The sequence below is a fragment of the Equus przewalskii genome, chromosome 14 (assembly GCF_037783145.1).
Source record: "Equus przewalskii isolate Varuska chromosome 14, EquPr2, whole genome shotgun sequence".
NCBI classification, from domain to species: domain Eukaryota; kingdom Metazoa; phylum Chordata; class Mammalia; order Perissodactyla; family Equidae; genus Equus; species Equus przewalskii.
In genome coordinates this window covers 73,673,418-73,697,993 of record NC_091844.1, presented here as the reverse complement: position 1 = coordinate 73,697,993, position 24,576 = coordinate 73,673,418, and the positions used below count along the sequence as shown (strand labels likewise).

General features: G+C 34.5%; 1 protein-coding gene across 2 annotated transcripts in view; it reads left to right on the top strand.

Moving 5' to 3' along the window:
- The window catches only part of TDRD15 (tudor domain containing 15), a 178,977-nt gene that overhangs the window by 30,725 nt on the left and 123,676 nt on the right, over positions 1–24,576 (top strand). Inside the window, exon 5 of one of the 2 annotated variants that reach the window (XM_070573196.1) lies at positions 9,555–9,636. In XM_070573196.1, the coding sequence (XP_070429297.1) occupies positions 9,555–9,606 (52 nt within the window). In that variant the 3' untranslated portion in view covers positions 9,607–9,636. Of the gene's footprint in view, positions 1–9,554; positions 10,541–24,576 lie in introns of those variants that run through there. The other variant, XM_070573195.1, reaches the window with a different exon arrangement.

The following is a 24,576-nucleotide window of genomic DNA, read 5'->3' as shown; positions in this document are numbered from 1 at the left end:
GCTTCAAGTTATTGGCTAGTGTCCTTTTATTTAAACTTGAAGGATTCCCTATAGCATTTCTTGTAGGACTGGTTTAGTTGAAACAAACTCCCTCAGTTTTTGTTTATCTGGGAATGCCTTAATTTCTCCCTTACTTTTGAAGGACAGTTTTGCTAGATATAGCATTTTTGACAGCTTTTTTTCTTTCAGCACTTTAAATGTATCAGCCCACTGCCTTCTGGCCTCCAAGGTTTCTAATAAGCAGTCTGCTGAGAATCCTATTGAAGATCCCCAGTATGTGATGAGTTGCTTCTCTTGCTGCTTTTGAGATTCTTTGTCTTTTGACAGTTTGATTACAATGTGCCTTAGTGTAGATCTCTTTGAATTCATCCTAAATAGAGTGTTGAGCTTCTTGGATGTTTATATTTATGTATTTCATCAAATTTTGGAAGTTTGGCCAATTATTTCTTCAAATAAACTCTGTTCTCCACTTGGACTCCCACAATGCATCTGTTGGCACTCTTGTTGATGTCCTATAGGTTCCTTAAGCTTTGTTCACTTTTCTTGTCTGTTTTCTTTCTCTTCCTTAGCCTTGATCATTTCAATTGTCCTATCTTCAAGTTCACTGATTCTTTCTTCTGCCTGCTCAAATGTGTGTTTGAATCCCTCTAGTGAATTTTTCATTTCAGTTATTATATTTTTCAGCTCCAGAATTTATTTTTCATGTGTTTTTATGTTTTCTGTCTCTTTATTGTTATTTCCATTTTGTTCATACATTATTTTCTTGACTTTCTCCACATCTTGCTTTAATTGTTTTAGCATCTTTAAGATAGTTGTTAAAAGTCTTTATTAGGTCCACCAAGTGGTCTTTTTCAGGGGTGGTTTCTGTTGATTTATTTTTTTTCTTTGGATGGGCCATGCTTTCTTGTTTTTTTGTATGCTTTGTGATTTTTTTGTTAAAAACTGGACATTTGAATCTTTTAATACAGTAACTCTGGAAATCAGATTCTCCCCCTTACCCAGAGTTGGCTTGTTGTTGTTGTTGTTTTGGGCTCTTTCTGTGTGCAATATCAGCCTGAGATATAAACTTCAGGTTTTCTCAGGTCTTTTCTGAGCCTGCACCATTCCCTGGGCATGTATGACAGGTTTTTAAACTCCCCTATATATGTGGCTGCTTGTGAATGTCCTAGTCCCTAAATATTTGGCTCCCAAAAGGAGAAAAAGAGAAAAGGGAGGAATAAAAGAACATAAAAAAGCTCCGGCCCTTTAAATATGGTAGTCCCTTCAGTTGGAGGGGAAGGGGCTTGTAACAATGGCTTCCCAATTCTGTGTCTGCACCTCCATGATTAGAAACAGGAATCAGTGATTAGAGCACAAATCTCTGATATTTGGAGGACGTGGTCCTCATTGCCCACCCTGGCTCCTGCAAGCTGTGTGTAAGTTGTACCAGAAAATGTGTAAAGCTGCCTGCCAAGGGACTGGGAGGTGGAGGATGGGTAGCTGCTACTATGCTAAGAGCTGAAGTTGACTGCAGTTCACCATCCAACCCTTCCTTTGGTGGTTGTGGGCATTCAGTAGACTCCAGGGTTTCAAAAGAGTTACATCAGGTAGAACTGGCCAGTATACTTGTTGTCTAGGTGGGGAGAGGGATTTGCAGTTCTTCCTACTATACCATCTTCCCAGAATCCTCTCTCTGATTTCATTCTTCTTGGTTGTGCTAATGATTTATCAATTATTGATCTTTTCGAAGAAATATTTCATTGTTTTTTCTATTGTTTTTCCACTACTTCATTATTTTTGCTTTGATTTTTACTGTTTCCCTCCTTCTCTTACTGTTTTTGATTTGCTTTTCTTTTTCTAGCTTCTTGAGGTGGAGAATTAGATTATTTATTCTTTCGGTACTAGAAGTGATGTAAATTTCTTGTTAAGCATTCTTCACCTACATCCCATAAATTTTGATGTGTATTTGTTTTCATTATTTTATTTATTTATTTATTTTTGTGGTGAAGATTGGCCCTGAGCTAACATCTGTGCCAATCTTCCTCTTTTTGCTTGACGAAGATTGTCACTGAATCAACATCTGTGCCAGTCTTCCTCCATTTTATGTGGGATGCCATCACAGTGTGGCTTGATGAGCAGTGCTAGGTCTGTGCTTAGGATCCGAACCTGTGAACCCCTGGCCACCGAAGTGGAGCAGGTGAACTTAACCACTATGCCACTGGGCTGGCCCCTGTTTTCATTATTTAAGTTATTTTTAATATTCCTTTATTTTTTATTAATTTGGATCTTTAATAAGAATGAATTTTCTCAGCTATTTTTCTGTGAAGATTTTTTTTTGCCATTGTTTTTGAAAATAACTTTAATGAGGCATATTTTCATATTATATAATATACTCTTTTCAAGTGTACAATTCAATGATTTTTTTGGTAATTTTAATGTTTTGAATTGTCACCACAAATAACTTTTACAACATTTTTATTATCCAGTATCATTCCTGCTGCATGTTTCCTGTTAAGCCCCGTATCCTTTTCCCACCCGCACTCCCTGTTTCAGGCAAACACTAATTTCCGTCCTTATAACTTCTCTTTTTTGAACATTTTGTGTAAATGGAAGCATACAGTATGTGGTCTCTTGTGTCTGGCTTCTTTCACTGAACAAAATGTTTTCGAGGTTCATCCATGTCATAGCATGTATCAGTAGTTCTTTTTTGTTTTTAATTGCTGAATAGTGTTCTGTTGAGTGAATATACTACTTTTATGTTGTTCCTAGGTTTTGGCAATTATGATTAATGCTGCTAAAAACATATGTATACAAGCCCTTATGTGAATATATATGTTCATTTCTCTTGGATATATACCTAAGAGTGGAATTACTGGGTCATATGGTAAATTCATGTTTAACATTTAAAAAATTACCAAACTGTTTTCCGAAGTGACGGCACAATTTTTACATTCCTACAGGCCATATATAAATGTTCCTGATTCTCTACATCTTTGTCAATATTGTTTATATTATTATAATTTTTTTACTATTGCTGTTCTAGTGGATGTGAAATTCTATCTTCTGGTTTTAATTTATGTTTCACTAATGACTGATGATATTGAGCATCTTTTCATGTACTTATTAGCCATTTGTATATCTTCTTTGAATAAAAATGTTCAAAATTTCTCACCATTTAAATTTTTTTTTGTCTTTTTATTGAGTTACAAGAGTTCTTCATATATTCTGCATACAAGCTCCTTATCCTGTGTATGTTTTACAAATATTTTCCCCCATTTGGTGTGTTGTCTTTTCACTTTCGTGATGAGGTCTTTTTGAAGCACAGCTGTTTTTAATTTTGATGGAGTCCAGTATATAGATTTTTTCTTTTTTCACTTTTGCTTTTTGTGTCTTATATATAGGAAATCATTGCCTAATCCAAGATCATGAATATTTACCTTAAAAAATTTAAGGTAAATTTTTTCCTATGAGTTTTATAATTTAGCTCTTATATTTATGTTTTGATCTGTTTTGAGTTAATTTTTGTATGTCTTGTGAGGTGGGATCTGACTTCATCTTTTGCAGTTTTTACAGCACCATTTATTAAAAGAGACTATTATTTGTCCATTGATTTGTCATGGAATCTTTGTCAGAATCAATTGACCAAAAATGTAAGGATTTATTTGTGGACTCTTAATTCTTTTCCACTGATCTGTATGACTAGCCCCATTCCAGTACCTCACTGTTTTGGTTACTTTAGCTTTGGAGTATTTTGAAATCAAAGTATAGGTTCTCATATTTCTTCTTTTTCAAAATTATTTTGGCTCTTTTGGGCCCATTACATTTCTGTATGAATTTGAGAAACATCTTGTAAATTTCTACGAAAAAGACAACAAGGAGTTAATTATAGCAATTGATTGAATCCATATATCAATTTAGGGAGAGTTGCTATTTTAATAAAATTGAGTCTTCTGATCCATGAAGAGGGAATATCTCTCCTTTTATTGATCTTTAATTTCTCTCAGCAATGTTTGTAGTTTTTAGTGCACAAGTTTTGAACTTCTTTTATTGTATTTCTTTCCAAATATTTTCTTTTGATGCTATTGTAAAAGATATTGTGTTCTTGGTTTCATTTTCCAGTTGTTCATTGTTATCTATGGGAATACAATTGATTTTGAATTTTGATCTTGTGTCCTGTGATCTTGCTGTACTTTTTCATTAGTTCTAATTTTTGTGTATGTATGTGTGCATTCCTTTGGATTTTTTGCATAGACGATCATGTTATATGCAAAGAAATAAAATTTTGTCTTTCCATTCCAATTTGGATGACTTTGTTTTTTTTTCTTGCCAGGTTGCAATAATTAGAACCTCCAATATAATGTTGAAAAAAAAGTGGTGAGAATGGACATCCATGCCTTGTCTGTATATTAGGGAAAGGGTCTTCTGTCTTTCGTTATTTAAGTATAATGGTATTTTAAGCTTTTTTTACATTATTTATTTAGTACAGTATTTAACTTATTTAATACATTTTTAAATTTAATTTATTGAATTTAGTAAATTTAATAAATAAAATAATTGATTTCATAACTTTAATTAATGATTTAATACATTATTAAGTATAACTCTCAGAACTAAGACCATCATCCCCTAGTTTTTCATTAATTGTTAACCTTTGGACATAGAAGACAATCACTTGGATTCTGGGCATATGCTTTTTTGGGGCTCTTGTTTAATATCTACCCTATTTCTCCAGTATAAGCTGGATCAAGCACACTAACTGGTGTAGCAGCTCTCTTCTTCTTTACCTATTCAGTCGGTGGCATGAGGAATGCAAAGTGGCCAGGTGGCAGTTTCACCTGTCAATTCAGTACAACATTTGTTGAGTTTCCTGATGGAAGCATTCTTCCTTTGAAAATCAGGACCTTTAAACCAGCAGAACCTAGAGTTGTAGAAATGGGAAGTGTGGGGGACTGGAATTGGCCACCCCAAGATATGTCTCTTTGGCATGAGGATTATCTTGGGCTGGTTACTTTTAAAAAAACTGCAGACAGGAAACAAACCCTGAAAAGTAGAGTTTACTTACCCTTTGTTAAGAGACATTTACATTGTAAAGGAAATCTCCATCTGTAAAGGTGTCTCCCTCTCTGTACCAGGAAGAAGCGGGGGATGACCTTATCTCTAGAAACTCTTATCAATGTGGAAGGCAAGAACTTAAATCTGCATAATAATCTTACTCCTGTTTACTGTACTTGTCTGGTAACATCCTCTAACTGACTCCCCCCGCCCCCAACATCCTCCTTTGTCTTTAGCTGAAGATGATATTTAAGCTGGTGGCTTTGGCCATTTTGGTGAGTTGCTCAGGTTGCCTGAGCCTCTCCCATGTATACATGTAATAAAGCTTTGTTTAATTTTCTCCTGTTATTCTGTCTCATGTGAATTTAATTAGTTCTCTGGTCAGAAGAACCCAGAGAGGGTAGAGGAAATGTCTTCCTCCCCTACAGAAGCATAAAATTTTCTTGCTGGTAATAGAATTTCCTAAGCTACTAAAGAGACATTCAGGAATTGGGCTGTAAGGTTGGGCTGTAATACCACATCCATTTACTTTTGAATCATTTCAGTCTGTCTTGTAGAACTCTCTCTAAATCAGTCCTGAAGTTCTTCTTCCTCAATCTCTGTTCATAGGGAATCCCCTTGAGTCCGGGTATGTATTGAAAGAAGGAAAGCAGTGCAACAGCAGTGTATGTCATGGGTGCCAAACAATTTATATACACAATATACATGCCTTCAGGACCTGTTGGATCCTGGTCTTATATGCAGTAATTGCACTTGATGAAGCTGTCGTGCTTGTCAAACTATGGCGTTGTGAGTCAGATACTCATTTTGTAATGGGCAGCTCAGGTTGTGTGGTAACTTGGTTGTCCACAGTCAAATGGTCTGGGTATTTCTCTTTCCCCTGTACACAGACATCCTGGTAAATAAATAGCTTTGAGTCTCTCTGAGCAAGCTAGGAGAAACACTTTCAGCAGAAACTTTTGGCAGTGTAGCAGGGCCTTTTCTCAAGAGGACCCAGTGTCACCTTCATTCATTATGTTCTCAGTTTGTGATCTCCGGTGTCGGAATTGGATGAGGAACAGTGACTCTATTATGGTGATTTAGGCAGCTCTCTATTTACCTCACTTAGTGTTTTTTGCAGCTCAAATATAAATCAAAGGAAACTTTAGTAGACTGCCTTCTATTTTACCTGTAGGAATATCATGATCAATGAATCACTGCCACATAGTTATGTGCGTCTGACCATTTTAATTGTTGTTCTTGTCTCCCCATTATAGGATGGGTGTCTTGTCATTGATGGTTAAGAGACTCCTCTTGGTTTCTGTCACTCTGGGATCCCATCATTCTTACTGATTACAGTGAGCCTGTACAAGGGCAGCATATTTTACTATCGTTCCTGTCATGCTGATAATAGTCACTACAGAGCCTTTACCAATGTATTTCTCAAATCAGTGGTGAAGGGAATGTTCTCTGGATCCTCCTGGGGGACGTAGGGAATCAGTAAGCATGTTACATAATATACTTGCACTCCTATCTCCCTGTGGCTTTGGATTTCTTCTTTAACAGGGATTTTCAAACTTTTGCACGTATCTCCTGGAGGACTTGTTGAAACATAGATATCTGGGTCCTAGTGCCAGTTTCTGTTTTAGTAGCTCTGGAGCTGGCCTGGGAATTTTAATTTTTAACAATCCTCCAGTGCTGCTGGTGCTGGTCTGGAGACTACTTTTTGAGACCCATTGTTCTATATTATGCCAAGGGAATTCTGGGCATCTTGATTTTAATGTAGGACACCATTGTGTCCACATTTTACTCAACCAACTGAACAAGCTGTTAGAACCATTCTCAGTTACTTGATATAACGTTGCAGCAGTTACACAGGACCAGATAAATGAAAGTGCTCACAAGATTTTTGTACATTTGTGCAATACTTTAATAGAAGTAAAGGATACAGTATGGCAGAAGAAAGAAAGCACAGGCAAACGGGTGAAAGACTTTTCTTTCAGTCACCTGGGACATGCTTCATATTTAGATTGTGAAAAATGAAAATACATGTGAGATTCCTTTGACTCAGGGGAGCCACATGCTCATCTGAGAAAGGATCTGTCATATCCCTGTGGTTATCTTTTATAGATCTATGTTTTGTTTCAATGATGCAAAAATAATGTTTTTTCTTAATGTTCACTTTTCCCTTTGCTGTGTTGGTTTTGTTCTCTGTATTTCATGTTAGAGATTTTCCTCAAATACCTTTTTTGTCCACTTGTGTTGATTAGTGAAGGGAGTAAAACAATGATGGTGACTTCTCTCTTCATGGGGTGATAAGGACAAAGCATTTTGTTATTGTTGGTTCTCTTTGATCTGTTTCCTCTGTTAACAATCCTCTTATCCCCTGCTGGATGGATATAAGCCAGCTTCCCAATTTGGGAACTGAATTAGGAAATAGGTTGAAACTGTTACTATTCAATTCTAAGTAGAATTCTAAGTATAGAATTTCACTTTTTCTCCAAATTTTGAGCACAGTATACTACCCATGCCCTCTGTTGTACTTAGTGTCACCAAATTAGGAGCCTGTCTTATTTCTAGTGTAATTTCTCTAGAGCAGTGGATCACAAGCTTTTGATCTCCAAGTTCCTTTGATAATCTTAAAAACTTTTGGGGATCCCAAAGAGCTTTTGTTTATGTGAAATATATCTCTCAAAATACACTGTGTTAGAAAATAAAATTGAAGATTTAGAAAAGTTCACTATAAAATAATTATATTTTAACAGTTTTATAGTTAACACATTTTATGAACAATGATTACATTTCTAAAGCAAAAAAGTGAGAAGAATGGCATTGTTTTAAATTTTTCTAAATCTCTCTAGTGTCTGGCTTAGTAGAAGACAGCTGGATTCTCATATCTGCTTCTGTGTTCCATCTGTTTCTATATCACATGTCATGTAGTTCCTGGAAAACTCCATGCCATACTCATGAGAGAATGAGAGTGGAAAGGGCAAATCATGTCTTGGTGTTATTATGAAAATATTCTTACCTCACTGACTCCCTTGAAGGGTTTCAGGGCCCCACTGGTAGTACCCAGACCACAGTTTAAGAACTCCTACTCTAGAGTAATCTATCTTTTACTGAGTAGTGGAGAGAGAATTACCTAGGCATTTGGAGTTGAGCTGGAGTCATTGGACTAATTTCTTCTATATCAGAATCTCAATAAATCCTGTTTTCTTTTGAGCCTCATCCTCAAACAACTCACCTCCTCTGCATAGCAATAAAATCCCACTATAAGTTATGTGCTTAAAAATGCTATTTCAAATATGTGATGATTGGCTCTCATCCTTCACCAAGATTCTGTTTTCAAAGAACTTGGGCTAAATTTATTACCTTCCTAGCAGAGGGAGAGGAAACAGAGAGCAAGGGAAAGTTGAGGGGGGGTGGGCAGGCAAACTTACTAGGAATGGGATGGAGTATGTCTCTACTTCCGTGGTCATCTCCCAGCAAAATCTCCCCAGACAAGACCATTGGAATAGGTATCAACTAATTTTCTACCATTTCCGTTGCTGATCTTTTTTGTCCTTTTGGATTTTAGCTTTGTATTTTTTTCATCTTATTTCAATAGAGGTTTGAGAGGCAGCAAAGATAAATATATGTATTGCAGTTCTTTCTTCTATCATTATGCATGTTGACAATAGCAGTTTGGTCTCTCTCACTGCTTATTTCTTGATAAACTGGTGTAGAGGATTTTATTTTCCAAGAATGGCCACAGGGCTGTCTCCTGCCTCCATTATCTTCTTCAAAGAGTATAGAGAAGTGATGCTGTGTGACTGCCAAGGTTGGGCCGTATAAGGCTGTGTACCTCTAACTTGTTCACTGGAATACTTGTGCTTAATGCTGAACTTGCATGTAAGAAGTCCAGTTACCCTGAGATTGCCATGCTGTGAGGAAACCCAAGCCCTATGGAGAGGCTCTATTTAGGTTCTTTTTTGATAGTTCCAACCTATGACCATTTGAGTATCCCTAGATAAGACCTAGACATTGTGAAACAGAGGCAAGCCAACCCTGCTGTGTCCAGTCTGAATTTCTGACTCATAGAATTTGTGAGCATAATATCATTTTTATCACTAAGTTTTGGAATAAGTTATCTATGTTAATAATAACTGCAACAGATTTTTGTACCAGAAGTGATATGCTGCCATAATTTTTGGACTCAGCAGTGGGCAGACACTGGAAGGGCCTTCCAGAGAGGTAACCTGACAGGCCTCAAGGAAGCTGTCAATGAGGACTTTGAGGAAGTTGAGGAAAATGTTGGCGGTAGGAGGAGAGGAGACTGGAGACCTTTGTTATATATAGTAAAGGGAATTTAGCAAAATTGCCTCAGCTGTAATATGGAAAATTGAAAATGTACCTAATGAACTGAGGAATCAGGCTAAAAAGATTACCAAGTGATTAATATATGCCTCCTGGTTCTCCTTTTTTTCTGAGAATGCCTATAGAAGTAATTTTATGCTTGTCCCACAGTAGTTGTGTGTGGGCTAACATACCACTTTGTTTCATAGGTCTTCAGATCAAGAGGAGCTGTACTTGAGGAACCACTTCTGGGGAGCCTAATCTGCATTTGGACCTGATTTAGATATTGAGGTCTGAGACTGTCCCAATGCCATAATGGAATGAAACTTTGAAAGTCTTGGGGGAGGGTGTAGTATATTCAGCATGTGGGAATGTTGTGAATTGTTGTGGCACACTGTGTTACATTGTGTTATCCAAAGATTGTCGCAGTAATATTTCCCATCTGACATGCACTTATCCAGTGTGACCTTGCCATTCTCTGTCTGAGGTGGAGTATAATTACCCTTCCCTTGGATCTGGGCAGGCTTGTGACATCTTTGACCAAAGCATAGGGTAGACGTGAAGCTGTGTGACCTTATAAGCTGGGTTATAAACTGATGCAGTTTTCACCTTATTTTCTGAAATGCTTGCACCTGGTGCCCTGCACCATCATACAGGAACTCCAACCACCACATCCAGGGCATGAGGAAACCAAGCCACATAGGGAGGCCATGTAGAAGGACTCCCGTCCACAGTTCTAGACCCCAGCCGTTTGAGTTATCCTTGCTGAGGCCATGGGCGTTATGCAGAGACAAGCCAACTCCACATGTGCATTATGTCCAAACTCCTAAATTGCAGGATCCATGAACTTAATAAAATACTTGTGGTTTATACACTAAGCTGTGAGGTAGTCAGTGAAACAACGGGATAACTTAAAAGCCACATTATAAGAATCATTAGACCTTTTGTTTTATAGTAAAAGTGAAGAGGCTGGGTAATGAGTAAAGTATGAATTTCAGTGGAAAAGTTTATACACACATTTTAGCTGTCTAATGGTTTATTTACTCATTTATTTGGTTTTAGGATACTGAGTTATGTGGCTATATCTGTGTTATAGGTAGTTGATGTGCCACTGTACTTTAGTTTGTACTGGTTAATTTGTAAACGTTCTATTTAATTTTGTTCTCCTACTTGATTAAAAACTCAAATATCATTATTCTTTCATTTTGCCTCCGTATTTTACACATAATAGATATGAGATAAATGCATATTGGTTGAATATTAAATTTTGTCATCTTTTCAGAAGGCATAATTCATGAGTTTTAAAAAATAATGTGAAAATGTTATAGATGACTTAGGAAATAGGGAGTTAGATATCAATATTAATGCCTTTATTAATAAGAGTTATAGTCTGTCTTTTAAGGAACTTCATTCCTGGTAATCTACACATCTAATTTGAATATTTTTATGAGGTAAAGATTATAGATAAAAGAAAATTTTTCTAGCAGTTAAGAAAAATGTTTTTATAATTTTTTGGAGGGTTTTACTGACATCTAGTGGCATTCAGTCCCATATGGTTTAAATTCCTGTAGCCTCTACTCATCTTTTCATGATTATCTTCTCTTAATTTTTAAGACTTTTTTAAAGGAAAAAGATATTTCAGGTACTTACAGTGACCAGTAGCATTTTTTGGAGGCTGCCTGATATTGTACCTCATATATGATTTAACGTGAATGAACAAATATGATCATGTCATTCATTCTTTAGTTTTTGCCTGCACTTTTTCTTTTCCTTCATTTGCTTGGATTTCCCTCCCTTTCTTTTTTTCCTATTCATTTGATTCTTCCACCCCTGCCATAAGGTAGGTCATGACAACAGCCAAGATTTTCTCCCTGTGCATGCAGTTCAGTGCATGATTGAATATAATTATGTAGATATATAAGTACAATGTACATATTTTTGTTATATGTTTTAGAAAAATAAGATCATATATCATTTTCTGCATTTTGCTTTTCTCACAGCATATCTTAGAAATCTAAGGTAAATAATGTAGTTCTATTTATTCTTTTAAATGTATGCATAATTTTTAACAGTATGAATGTATTTTAATTTTCAGCAACTTCTCTGTCTTTGTGGTTTATGCCACCTTGAATATAGCTGCAGTACACATCTGTGTATGTCTATCCTTATGTAGGGGTAACTGTGTTTCTCCAGGATAGATTTTTAGCAGTGATATTGCTGGGTAAAAAAATGTATTTTTTAATTTTGATAGATATTACCATATTGCTTTCAAAAATAATAGCTAAAATGTCAGTGAGCATCAGTACATCAGCTACATCACCATTAGTAGCTTCTTAAACATTTCTGCCTCTGTGAGGGGTATAAAGTGATTTATTATTTTAATTTTAATTTCCTGACTACTAGAGAATTTGAAAAACTTTTTATGTGTATATTGACTCTGAATTTATTCTTCTATGAATTTTCTTTTTTTTCCCCAGTAATTTTATTGAGATCATAATGGTTTATAACGTTGCATAATTTCAGGTTTACATTATTATTTATCAATTTCTGAATAGACTTCATTGTGCTCACCACCAGTAATCTAATTTTTGTCCGTCACCATAAGTATGTGCCCCTTTATACCTTGCCCCATCTCCCAAACCCATTCCCATCTGGTAACCACTAATCTGTTCTCTTTATCAATGTATTTGTTATCTTCCACATATGAGTGAAATCATGCAGTATTTGTCTTTGTCTGGCTTATTTTGCTTAACATCATACCCTCAAGATCCACCCATGTTATTGTGAATGGGATTATTTTCTCTTTTTTATGGCTGAGTAGTATTCCGCTGTATGTGTATACCACATCTTCTTTATCCATCCATCCATAGACGGGCACTTGGGTTGCTTCCATGTCTTGGCTATTGTAAATAATGCTGCAGTGAACATAGAGGTGCATAAATCTCTTTGGATCATTGATTTCAAGTTCTTTGGATAAATACCCAGTAGTGGGATAGCTGGATTGTAGGGTATTTCTATTTTTAATTTTTTGAGAAAAATCTCTGTGGTGTTTTCCATAGTGGCTGCACCAGTTTGCATTCCCACCAGCAGTGCATGAGGGTTGTCTTTCTCCACATCCTTTCCAACGTTTGTTGTTCTTTGTCTTGTTAATTATAGCCCTTCTGACAGGTGTAAGGTGATATGGTGATATGGTGATATCTCATTGGAGGGTTTTTCTTTTTCGTGAAGAAGATTGGCCCTGAGCTAACATCTGTTGCCAATCTTCCTCTTTTTTTTTTTTTCCCTCCCTAAAAGCCCCAGTACATAGTTGTATATCTTGGTTGTAAGTCCTTCTAGTTCTTCTATATGGCATGCCACCACAGTGTGGCTTGATGAGCAGTGTGTAGGTTTGTGCCCAGGGTCTGAACCAGCAAACCCTGGGCTCCCCAAGTGGAGAGTGTGAACTTAACCACTATGCCACTGGGCCGGCCCCTCGTTGTAGTTTTGATTTGTGTTTCCCTAATAATTAGTGATGTTGAGCATTGTTTCATGTGTCTGTTGGCCATCTGTGTATCTTCTTTGGAAAAACGTTCATATCCTCTGCTCATTTTTTGATTGGGTTGTTCGTTCTTTTTTGTTGTTGTTGAGCTAATTTTAATTTTTGCGCTTAGTATAAGATGGTAACCCTTTGTCATTCAACTTACAAATTTTTTGTATAGAAAAAAATATATTATAACAAAGTTTTAACTCTTCATGCAATTAAACCTATCTGTCTTTTGTTTTTGAGACTGAGTTTCCTAGATGTAATTAAATCGGTCTCCCTCACACATGGATTACATTCTTCCTTGTTCCTTCCCTCCCCTTTTTATTTTGTGAACTTTCTGTTGGCTGAGCTTTGCATTTAAGTCTTAATCCATCTGTAATTTAATTATTTTAATAAACTTTCTAAAATTGAAGGATAATATATACACAGTTAAGTGCAGTATTAAAGAATTATCGCAAAGTGAACAAAGTTGTGTAATCACCAGCCAGTCACTCAACAATTCCTGTCCCTTCTTAATTACTAAGCTGACTGTTGCCTTCCTGCTTCTCTTCTTATTTTTGCCTCCTAAGCTGGATCCCGCAACATTGTAGTTCAGTTTGTTGGTCATTGACCTTAATATAAATAAATTCATGTTATATGTATTTTTTTGTATTCAATATAATTCGCTATCGGATATCTTAACGTTTTGTTTGTTTTGTCTACCTGATGGTGTGTAGCAGTTCATTCATTCTGCTTCATATATGGTATTCCATTGTGTGAATATGTGACTCCTTATCCATTCTACTGTTGATGGATATTTGGGTTGCTTTCAGTTTATGGCTATGTGGAATAATGCTTCTATGAACGTTCTTGTACATTACTCTTGATGCATTTGTATGTACATTTCAGTTGGATATATATTTCAGAGAGAAATTGATGGCTCATAGAGCATATAGATGTCCAGCTTAAGTAGGTCATTAATTACTGCCCAAAATGTTTTCCAAAGTGGTAACACCTGTTTTACACTTCCACCAGTGGTGTAAGAGTTTCAGTTACTACGCATCTTCATCAACACTTAGCGTTGTCTGTCTTTTTTATCTTAGTCATTCTGATGGGTAGGTAGTGGTATCTCATTGTGGTTTTAGTTTGCATTTCTCTGATAACTAATGAAGTTGAACAACTTTCCGTGTTTATTGGTCACTTAATTCTTCTCTTATGAATTGCTCCTTCTTGGCCACTTTTCTATGAGGTAGATGTTTTCTTATTGATTATAAAAATTATTTATATATTCTGAATACATAAAGGCCCTTTGTTGCAAATATCTGTTCCACTTAGTGGTTTGCTTTTTTACTCTTAATGTGGTAGTTTATTATAGTTATATTTTTTATTAACAGAAACTCTAAATTTTAATTTGTTCAATTTATGCATTTATTTTTCTTTATGTTTGGTGCTTTTTGTGTCCTATTGAAATCTTTACATGCCTCAGGTTCATGAAAAAAGTTTCCTAGAAGAATTTTACTTTGCTTTCAAGTTCAATGTACAATTCAGTTAAAGTTAATTTTTGTATAAGATATGAGAAATGGGTCAATATTCACTTTTTACATATAGATAATTCAGTTGACTCAGTTGCATTTATTGAAAAAGACGTTTACTTGCCCCACTGCACTGTTGTATCCCCTTGGACATAAATCAAGGGTTTATATAAACATGGGTTGGTTTCTGGACATTCTCTTTCTCTCATTGGCCATACCATACTGTCTTAATTACTCTAGCTTTATACTAAGTCTTGATATCTGTCAGTATAAGTCCACTAGCCTTTTTGTTGTTAAGATTGCCTTAGCTCTTTTTGCCTTTTGCATTTCCGTAAACATTTTAAAGTTAGCTTTTTAATTTTCTAAAAATTTTCTAAAAATATGCTGTTGTGATTTTCATTGAGATTTCATTGAGTCCATAGATCTTTAAAGAAGAATCTTTATAATATTGTGTTCCAGTCCATGAATATGATATGTTCTTACATTTACTTAGATCCTTTAAAATTCTTTAAAAAATACTTTATAATTTTCAATATAGAAATATTGTACATCTTTAATTAGATATATCCTTGGTATTTGATGTTTTAGATGCTATTGTTTATGGTATAATTTTTAAAATTTTATTTTTAGTTCATTTTACATTTTTATATTGATTTGGTTTCTAGTGATCTTGCTACCTTTGTTCATTGATTTCTAATAAAGTTGCTTCTGAAAAATAAGTTTATTTTCTTCCTTTTTCATTCTTATATCCTTACATTTTTTTCTTTAATGCATTTGATTTCTGTAAGTGTGGAATAGAAGTAGTGATTGTGAGCATCCTTGTGTCATTCCCAATCTTGGAAAAAACTTTTAGTATTTCAGCATTCACCAAAAATCCAAAAACAGGTTTTGGATTTTTTCCTCTATAATCATTATAAAGATTTGCCTACACCTTTTCTTTCTTTGAATAACCTTAGAGGTTTGATGTTAAGGTTAAATTGGTCTCATAAATTGGAAAATATGTTTTCATTTCTATTCTCTGAAAGACTTTGTATAAGATTTGTGTTACACTTTCGCTGCATATTTGGAAGAATTCACCAGTGAAGCCGTATGAAACTGAAGATTTCTTTGTAGGGAAATTTAAAAATAGAGATTTCATTTTAAAAAATAACAGGATCATTCAGATTCTCATTGTGTCAGATTTGATAAACAGTTTTCTCCAGTTTTTGCAAATTTTCAAATTTATTGGTATAACTTTGTTCATAATGTTATCATCATCTTTTAAATGATTGTAGGATCTTTGTGGTCTTTTTAAATATTTTCTGATGTTGGCTGTTTCTTTTTGTGATAGAGATTATGAGTGTTTGGGAGGAAGACTACTGAGGTAAATTGTCATTTTCATCATGTTATATCAAGGGTACATGCTATTAATATGACTTATCACTAATGATGTAAAGTTTGTTCACTTGGCTGAGGCAGTGTTCATCAGATTTCTTCTGTGTAAAGTTGTTCTTTTCCCCCCCTTTCCATATTCTTTACAAGGAAGTCACTATGTGCATCCAATACTTAATGGGTGAGAAGTTATGCCCCACCTCTGAGGAAGGAGTACCTAGATAAGTTAGTTGAGATTCTTCTGTACAAGATATTTGTCTATTCTCTTCTGTTTAATTATTTGATCATTTATTTGTATCAGTATGGACTCATGGATATTTATTTGATACTTTAGGTTATAATCCAGTACTGTGTACTTTATTTTATTACTCAGATTGTTCCAGCTTTGGACATTGGGAGCTCTTTCAGTTGTCATGTGTTTCTTTGACATAATCCCATTGTTTGTTTTTGAGCACTTTTTTTGCTTTTTGGCACTACGAGATGCTCTGAGTGCATCTTTTATATTCCCTGCCTTAACCATTTCTCCAAAGAGCTCTAGTTTCTTTTATTTGAGAATGTTGTATTAGACATCAAGATTTGGGTGCTGGGTGAGTACATTATTTTTATGTCATTAAATTCTGCTCTTATTTATATTCCTTTTTATAAAGAAGGGTTTAATTTGCTGTTATTTTACTAACTTCTTGAGATGGATATATGTTATTTTCAATATCATTCAGTTTAAAATGTTTTCTACTTTCGATTTCCATTTCTTTTTCAAACCATAAATTATTTAGAAATGTATTACTTAATTTCTAAACATTTGGGCATTTTCAAATTAGTTTTTCTGTTATTTATTTCTAGCTTAATTCTGTAGTGGTCAGAGAACATGCTTTAATAATTTATAGTCTTTCAAGTTTGTTAAGACTTGCTTTATGAACCACATATAATCAATTTTGTTAATCTTGTATGTGCACTTAAAAAACTATGTACTATATGATTGTCGAGTGCAGTGTTCCAAATGTGTCATTTAGGTCATTTTTGTTAATTGTGCTGTTTGGATGTTTTACATCCTTACGAATTTTCTCTATTCGGGTTTTTATATTAGAGAGAGAGATGAGATTCTCTCACTTTGATAGTGGATTTGTCTACTTCACTTTTTAGTTACCATTATGTTTACATATTTTGAAGATATGTCATTAGGTGCATACACATTTGTATCTACCTGGTGGTTTCACCCCATTGTCATTTTAAAAGACTCCTTTTTACCTCTGGGAGTGCTTCTTGCCTTAATGCTAGCTTTGTCTGATATTATTATAACCACACCAGCTTTTGGCTTTTGTTTGGTGAGTGTTTGGAAGATTTTCCATGTTATGCTTTTTCTCTCCTTTTACTTTCAAACTTACTTCGTCCTATTTAAGGTATGTCATATGCAATTTGTAGTTATTTTCTTCCTGTCTGACTATATTTTTCTTTTAAATGGAGTATTTATTCCATTGACATTTACATAATTAGGGATATATTTGTTTTGGTTTATATATACTATTTGTTTTCTATTTGTCCTACCTGTTTTCTTTGAATCAGTTTATTTTTTTATTACATTTTTCTCTGTATTAGTTTGTTATAATTATTTCACAGTTCCTTTGTTACCCAGAGATTATCAAATGTATCCTTGATTTAGTAAGAGTCTAAATTAAATTATTTTTCTACATCCTAGGCAATGATAGGGTCTTAGAACACTTTATCTCCATTTACTACTTCTTGCTTTTTGTGTTATTGCTGTCATGCATTTTAATCTCATGAAAAATTGTTTTGATGGTGTTAAACAATTACTTACCCACATATCTACCATTTCATTTGGTCTTCATTTCTTCCTATGTTGGTGTTTCCTTCTGGGATCTTTTTCCTTCTTTCTGAAGAACTCATTTAGAATTTCCTTTAACACATAGCATTTTTGTCTGTAAATGTATTTTGCCTTCAATTTTGAAGGGAATTTTCATTGGTATAGAATTTTAGAATAGTTATTTTGTAACTATAGAATAGAATTTTAATTTTAGTGGAATTTTAGAATAGTTATTTTTTTCAAACTTTTGAAGATATTTTTCCATTATCTTGAGACTTCTTTTTATTGAGCAGTTAGCTGTAAGTATTATTGGTTTTCCTTTCAAAGCAATGTGCTTTTTTTCTCTTTGGCTGTGTTTAAGAATTTTTTATTTATCTTTTCTTTCAAAAGTTTTTCTGTGATGTGCCTGGAACATTTTTTTGTGGTCTGTAATTACCTTGTTTGGGATCTGTACCTCTTTTTCAATCCTTAGCTAGATTTTTGGCGGTCAGTTTTAGTAAATTATCAGTCACTATATCTTTAAAATTTTTTTGGCCCTTTGTCTCTCTGCTTCCCTTCTGGGATTGCGACTATGCTCATGTTAGAGGTTTTCGCTTTGTCACATATGTCCCATGGCATTTTCTTTGTTTTTCATCTTTTTCACTTTCTGTGCTTCAGTCTGCATACTTTTTACTGACATATCTTCTGGTTTGCTAATCCTTTCTTTAGCTATGTCCAACCTAACATTACATCACGTGTTGAGTTCTTAAATAGTGTATTGCATTTTCAGTTCTATTATTTTCATTTGAGTTTTTTCATTTTTTCCCATTCTATGTTAAAATTAATGCTTTGAACATGATAATCAGTTACTTTATAATCTATACTTAATAACTCCTTTTTCAGATTTGCCTCTGAGCCTGTTTTGTTTGTTGTTTTCTGTTGGTTTTCAGTCAGTGCTGTCTTCTAGTTTACTTTTGACTTACTATATGGAAATTATGGATGCTACCTTCTTTCAGATGATTTTCTTTTGTTTCTGGTAGGCAGAGAAGCCAGTGGCAGATCACCTCAATCTAGTCAGGCACTGAGGTGTTTTGAACATAGGCTACAGTTGTTTTGAGGGTTCAGTCTTACTAGTTCATTCTTCTTAATTGTAGCTCTCTGGGTCCCTGCCCTGTTGGGGGACCCTAAGCTTCAATATATCTCCCCGCCCCATTGCTGAAAGCTCTTGGACTCTCAGTTGCTGCTTTTGGCAACTGGCTGTCTCTTCTGGGTAAAGTTATACCAAGTTCCAGGCTCTTTGTTGTTGTCCTTTCTGTTTTCCTGGACTTTGGCTCTGCACGTTTTACTGCTTTGGTTGCTCTCTGATAGCTTCAAACAAATGTATCTGATATTTTGTTCATGTTCTCTAGATTTTCTTAGTATGACCCTTGATTCAAATCAACTTGGAATGCTACTACCAGCTATAATTTATTTTTACCTTTGGTATAAATAAGGGATACAATTTTAATTTTTTTTGCAGCTTGAAGGCGGAGTTTGCCAGGAGAGTTTATTAAATAATCCATTCTTTTCTTATAGAATTCAACTACGTTCTTTGCAGAGAATTCAACTTTGTAGAGAATTCAACTTTTTATAGAATTCAACTACAACCATTGCAATATATTAAATCATATATTCTGGAATCTGTTTTTGGATTTCTCTTCTGCTCCATTAATCTATTTATTGCTAAACAAATACCATTTATTTTTCATGGTTTTATAATGTGTTCTGATTTTCAGTAAGGCAAGTTCTTTGCCTCTGTATTATTCTTCCTCGTACGTTTCTCGAGTATTTATTCTTCCATGTAAACTTTAAGATCATGTTGTCCATTTTAAGAAAAAACCTTTTGGTGTTTTCATAAAAATTATATTGAATTTAGATCATATTTTGGAGTACTCAATATTTTTATGAAATTAAGTTATCTCTTCCATGAACATGGAAGCTTTTTTGGATTTTCTTAGTAGGAGGCTAAGCAAGCTAGACTGCTATTTCTTTTTGTATTATCAGATCTTAAATTATGTCTTTAAATGTGATTTCAACCTTATATTTATGTAGATCCTATATTGTTTTTGTTAAATATATTTTAACTATTGAAATGCAATCTTTTTCTTATTTCTACTTCCAGGTGTTTTTTGTGGGATTAAAGGATCTGTTGATTTTTTTTGGTATATTTTGTGTTCTGTTTTATTAGTGTATCAAATTATTTTGTTGATAATTTTTCTTGGTTATAAAATTATGTCACGAATAAAAGAAATATTTTAAAATAATCTTTAAATTTCTTTTCTTATAGCATGTGTTAAAATTTCCAAGAAAATTGTAAATAATATTAACTGTGAACACCCTTCTAGTTACTGATTTAAATTGAAAAGGATTTAATTTTAACATACAGGATGATATTTACTGTTTTCTTTTGGTTTTTTTTTTTGGTAAGGGGGATTGTCCCTGAGCTAACATCTGTTGCCAATCTTTCTCTTTTTGCTTGAGGGAGATTGTCCCTAACCTAATACCTGTGCCTGTATTCCTCTATTTTGTATGTGGGACACCGTCACAGCATGGCTTGATGAGCGGTATGTAAGTCCACACCCCAGATCTGAACCTGAGAACCCTGGGCTGCCAAAGTGGAGTGCGCAAACTTAACCACTATATCACTGGGCTGGCCCCTGCTATTGGTTTTTTAATACATAGTTTTTATTTATATTTAGTTTGTTTCTACTTATATTTTACTTAGAATTTTTATTGTGAAAGGCTACTGAATAATATTAAATACCTTTTCAGCACCTATTGATGTAGTCACACTGTCTTCCTCCTTTAATTTGTTGATGTGACCATTTATATTGATAGGTTTCCTGATTTTGAATCATCTTTACATGCCTGAAATAAATTCTGCTTGGTTAATTAGGTAAACCTCAGCTGTGGTGCCATATGGTCCAGCCTTTTAAAGTAAATGTTAAATATAACATACATAAAAGAGAATGTTTTACAGTTATATACAGTTTAAATAACTAATATAGAATAAAGTGAATGTCACCTTCTAAGACCAAGAAGTAGAACATTATTATATCACAGAAGCCTCCTAGGTGCCCTTTTCTCCAAAACAGAACCATTTTTCTAAATTTTGTGTTTATAATTAATTATGAAAATAATTTGTTTTTACCACCTACGTTTACATCTCTAAATAATACATTTTTAAATTGTATCTTATTAACCTTGTAAAATGGAATCCTACTCTGTTATTCTTCTGGCTTGTTTGGTCATTGTTAGGTTTTTTGAGGTTTATCCACTCTGATACATTTGATGGCTCGTTCATTTTCATGCTGTATAATATCATACTATATGGATATACCACAATTTTTCTGCCCCATTTTGTTTGTGGGCATTTGTGTTGTTTCTGGTTTTGGTATTCTACAAATAATGATGCTGTAACACGTTTTGTGTATATCTCTGATGGCCATGTGCAAGAGTGTGTCTTGGGTGTGTTCCTGGGACTACAGCTGCTAAGCCATATGGTGTGGCCATGCATAATTTTATTAGTTACTGCCAGACAGTTTTGCAGATTTTCAAAATTATACTCACACTAGTAGTTTATGAAAATTGCCATTTCTCCACATCCTCACCAACACTTAATACTGTTTGGCATTTAAATGTTTACTAATTTGGGAGTAAAATGAATCTCATTATAGTTGTTTAAACTTTTTATTTTGAAATAATTTTAAAAATTAAAGAAGTATTATAGGAATAAAATTGTTCCTCTTAACTCTTCACCCAGATTTCCTAGTTCACCATGTTTGCCCTATTCTCTCTCCCTCTGAGTCTGTATGTATTTGTGTGTGCAGTCCTGTGCTGCATAATGACGTTTCAGTCAATGATAAACTGCCTATATGACAGTGGTCCCTGCAGATTAGTACCTTATAGCCTAGGTCTGTAGTGGACTATACCATCTAGGTTTGTATAAGCACATTCTGTGGTTCGCAAAATGACAAAATTAACTAATGATGCATTTCTCAGAAGATATTCCTGCTGTTAAGCGACACATCACTGTATATGTATGTGCGTGTGTGTATATAGTATGTGTGTATATATATATATATACACACACACACAGAAATGATTAGCTTCTGGTTATGCATTTTGCCATGAATTCCATAGGAATGACACTCTGTTCTTGTCTACTTATATCAGGAGGTGCACAATATTACTTTGTCCCATTACTGATGATGTTGACTTGTATCATTTTCTTAGAATGGTGTCTTCCAGGTTTATTTATAATAAGTTTAATGCTTATTGATTAATGCATAATTAAAAACTATTTTGTGAGGCTGTATATAAATAGCCTCTTCCTCAAACATTCACCTGCTGGTTTTAGCATCTTTAATGATTCTTGTCTAATCAAATACTACTTTAATGGTTGCCAAATGATGATTTTCTAATTCCATCATTCCTTCTACATACACAAATTTATTTATTTACTTATTCATTCCTTCATTCATTTACTTAGATCAGTAATTACTCATGGATTTTTCTTTCATTACTACCGTTAGGCATTTTGATGCCTAAGTTGTCACAGGATTGGCCAGTGTGAACCCCTTCAAGCTAATTTTTCTATTTTGATATGTCCCCATAATTATTTGAACCCTTCCTTACTTTAGGGTACCCCAGCCTTGGAATCAGCCTTTTCTCCAAGGAGCCCTGCTATTTGTTAGTGAAAAATAATAGCTATAAACTGAGATCTGGGCCTTGGTGTGTTCATTTATATTATTGCCTTTCTTCTATACTCTCTCAGTGGACAGAGTTATAAATATAAATATATATATAAAAAATATATATTCCTTGCTTATTACATATATACATATGTCAGTCTACATATACATTTATATTTATTTCCACATAGATTCATCTCTATATATTAAAAGTCATAAGTTTATACCGAACTCCAATTCTAGGCTTCCCCTTTTTCATATTTATGATTCTCCATCAGTGAGAAACCTGGCTCCCGTAATCCTCAATGTATTTACTTATTTGTTCAATCCCATTTTAAGTAACAATCCCCTGACCAGCAGGCCCTCTTTAGCATTTCAGTTCTTCAGACGTGGTGTCCACAAGACCTAATTCTCCTGTGTCTTTTCACTGTGGCTGTGTTCCCACTGTGGTTTTAATGGGCATTTCTTAGATTACAGATTATTCAGAGTTTTAATTTATTGGCCATTTATGCTACCACTTTTGTAAGATTCCTATTCCTTCCCCCCCCCCCACCTTTTATTGGATTGTTGTCATTTTCTTATTGATTTTGTATATAATACTTTCTCCTTAATTTGCGTTGCAGTTGTTTTCTAGATTCATTGGTGTTCTTGAATCTGTAAATTGATGTCATTCATAAATCTGGAAAATTCTTGCCATAATCTATTTCAGTATTTCTTTTGCTCCATTCTCTATTCCTTTGGGAACTTCTTTTAGATGTAAATTCAATGTTCTCATTTTAGAACCTATTTCTTTTAAACTGCCTTCTTTACTTTTCATTTCTTTGTCTCCGTTCTGGATAATTTCTATCAGTCTGTCTTTTTGCTCACCAGTTCTTTCTTCAGATGTTAAAACCAAGCCATTCAGCTTTTGTCTCCTGTTTAAGAACTATTTGACTACTGTAGGGGAGGCAGACATTTCATTTACCCACTCTGGGTTCTTCTGGCTGGAGAATGAATTAAATTCACATGAGACAGAATAACAGGAGAAAATTAAACAAAGCTTTATAATATGTATACATGGGAGAGGCTCAGGCAACCTGAGCAACTCACCAAAATAGCCAAAGCCACCACCTTAAATATCATCTTCAGCTAAAGACAAAGGAGGATGTTGGGGGTGGGAGAAGTCAGTTACAGGATGTTACCAGACAAGTACAGTAAACAGGAGTGAGATTATTATGCAGATTTAAGTCCTTGCCTTCCGCATTGATTGAGAGTTTCCAGAGATAAGGTCATCTCCCCTTCTTCCTGGTACAGAGAGGCAGACACCTTTACAGATGGAGATTTCCTTTACAATGTAAATGTCTCTTAACAAAGGGTAAGTAAACTCTACTTTTCAGGGTTTGTTTCCTGTCTGTAGTTTTTTTAAAAGTAACCAGCCCAAGATAATCCTCATGCCAAAGAGGCATATCTTGGGGTGGCCAATTCCAGTCCCCCACACTACTCTATTACCACAAAGGTAATCTAGAGTTTGTTTCTAAAATCCTTGTTGTGCTACCTTTCACATTTATGTCTGAAATAAATTTTTTAGTATGCTGTGAGGTAGAGTTCAAGATAGATATTTTTGTGTATGGATAGTCACTTGACCAGTGCTATTTATTGAAAAGCACATCTTTTTTCTATTCCATTATAATAAATGCAGTCAGCTGACTGTATACTTGTGGGTCTGTTACTGAGCTCTCTATTGTCTTTCATTCGTCAGTTCATCTTCTTGCCAATACCAGATTGAATTAACCACTCTAGCTTTGTACTAGATCTCAATAAATAGTATAAAACTGGAGGCAGTTTTGTTCTTCAGGATTGCTTTGGCTCTTGTTGGATCCATTGTGATGTTTATTTCTAGGATTACTACTAGGTTCTGTTTAAAACCAGCTTACTATTTATTCTTATTTTTTGAGATTCTCTTTTTTTCCTTTTGCTCTCTGTCACATCTGACCCCATCTCTCACCATTTCCATTTCTCTCCTTGTCTTTCTCTCTCCTGGTTTCTCTCTCTATCCCTCCACCATCTTTCCCCCATCTACCCTTTTTTCCTCTCCTTTTTCCATAAATAACGCTTCAATGAATATTTTCTTACATGTTCCAGGGAAGGATCTTTGTCATAATTTTTAATATATATAAATGAATGGAATTTCTGAGAAAGAGAATACATATATTTATGTTTACTGACAGGTGTTATATTGCTTTGCAGAATGGCTGCACAAGTCTGTGCTCCTACCAGCAGTGAATGATCATTTCTCTATCTTTACATTCCCACTAA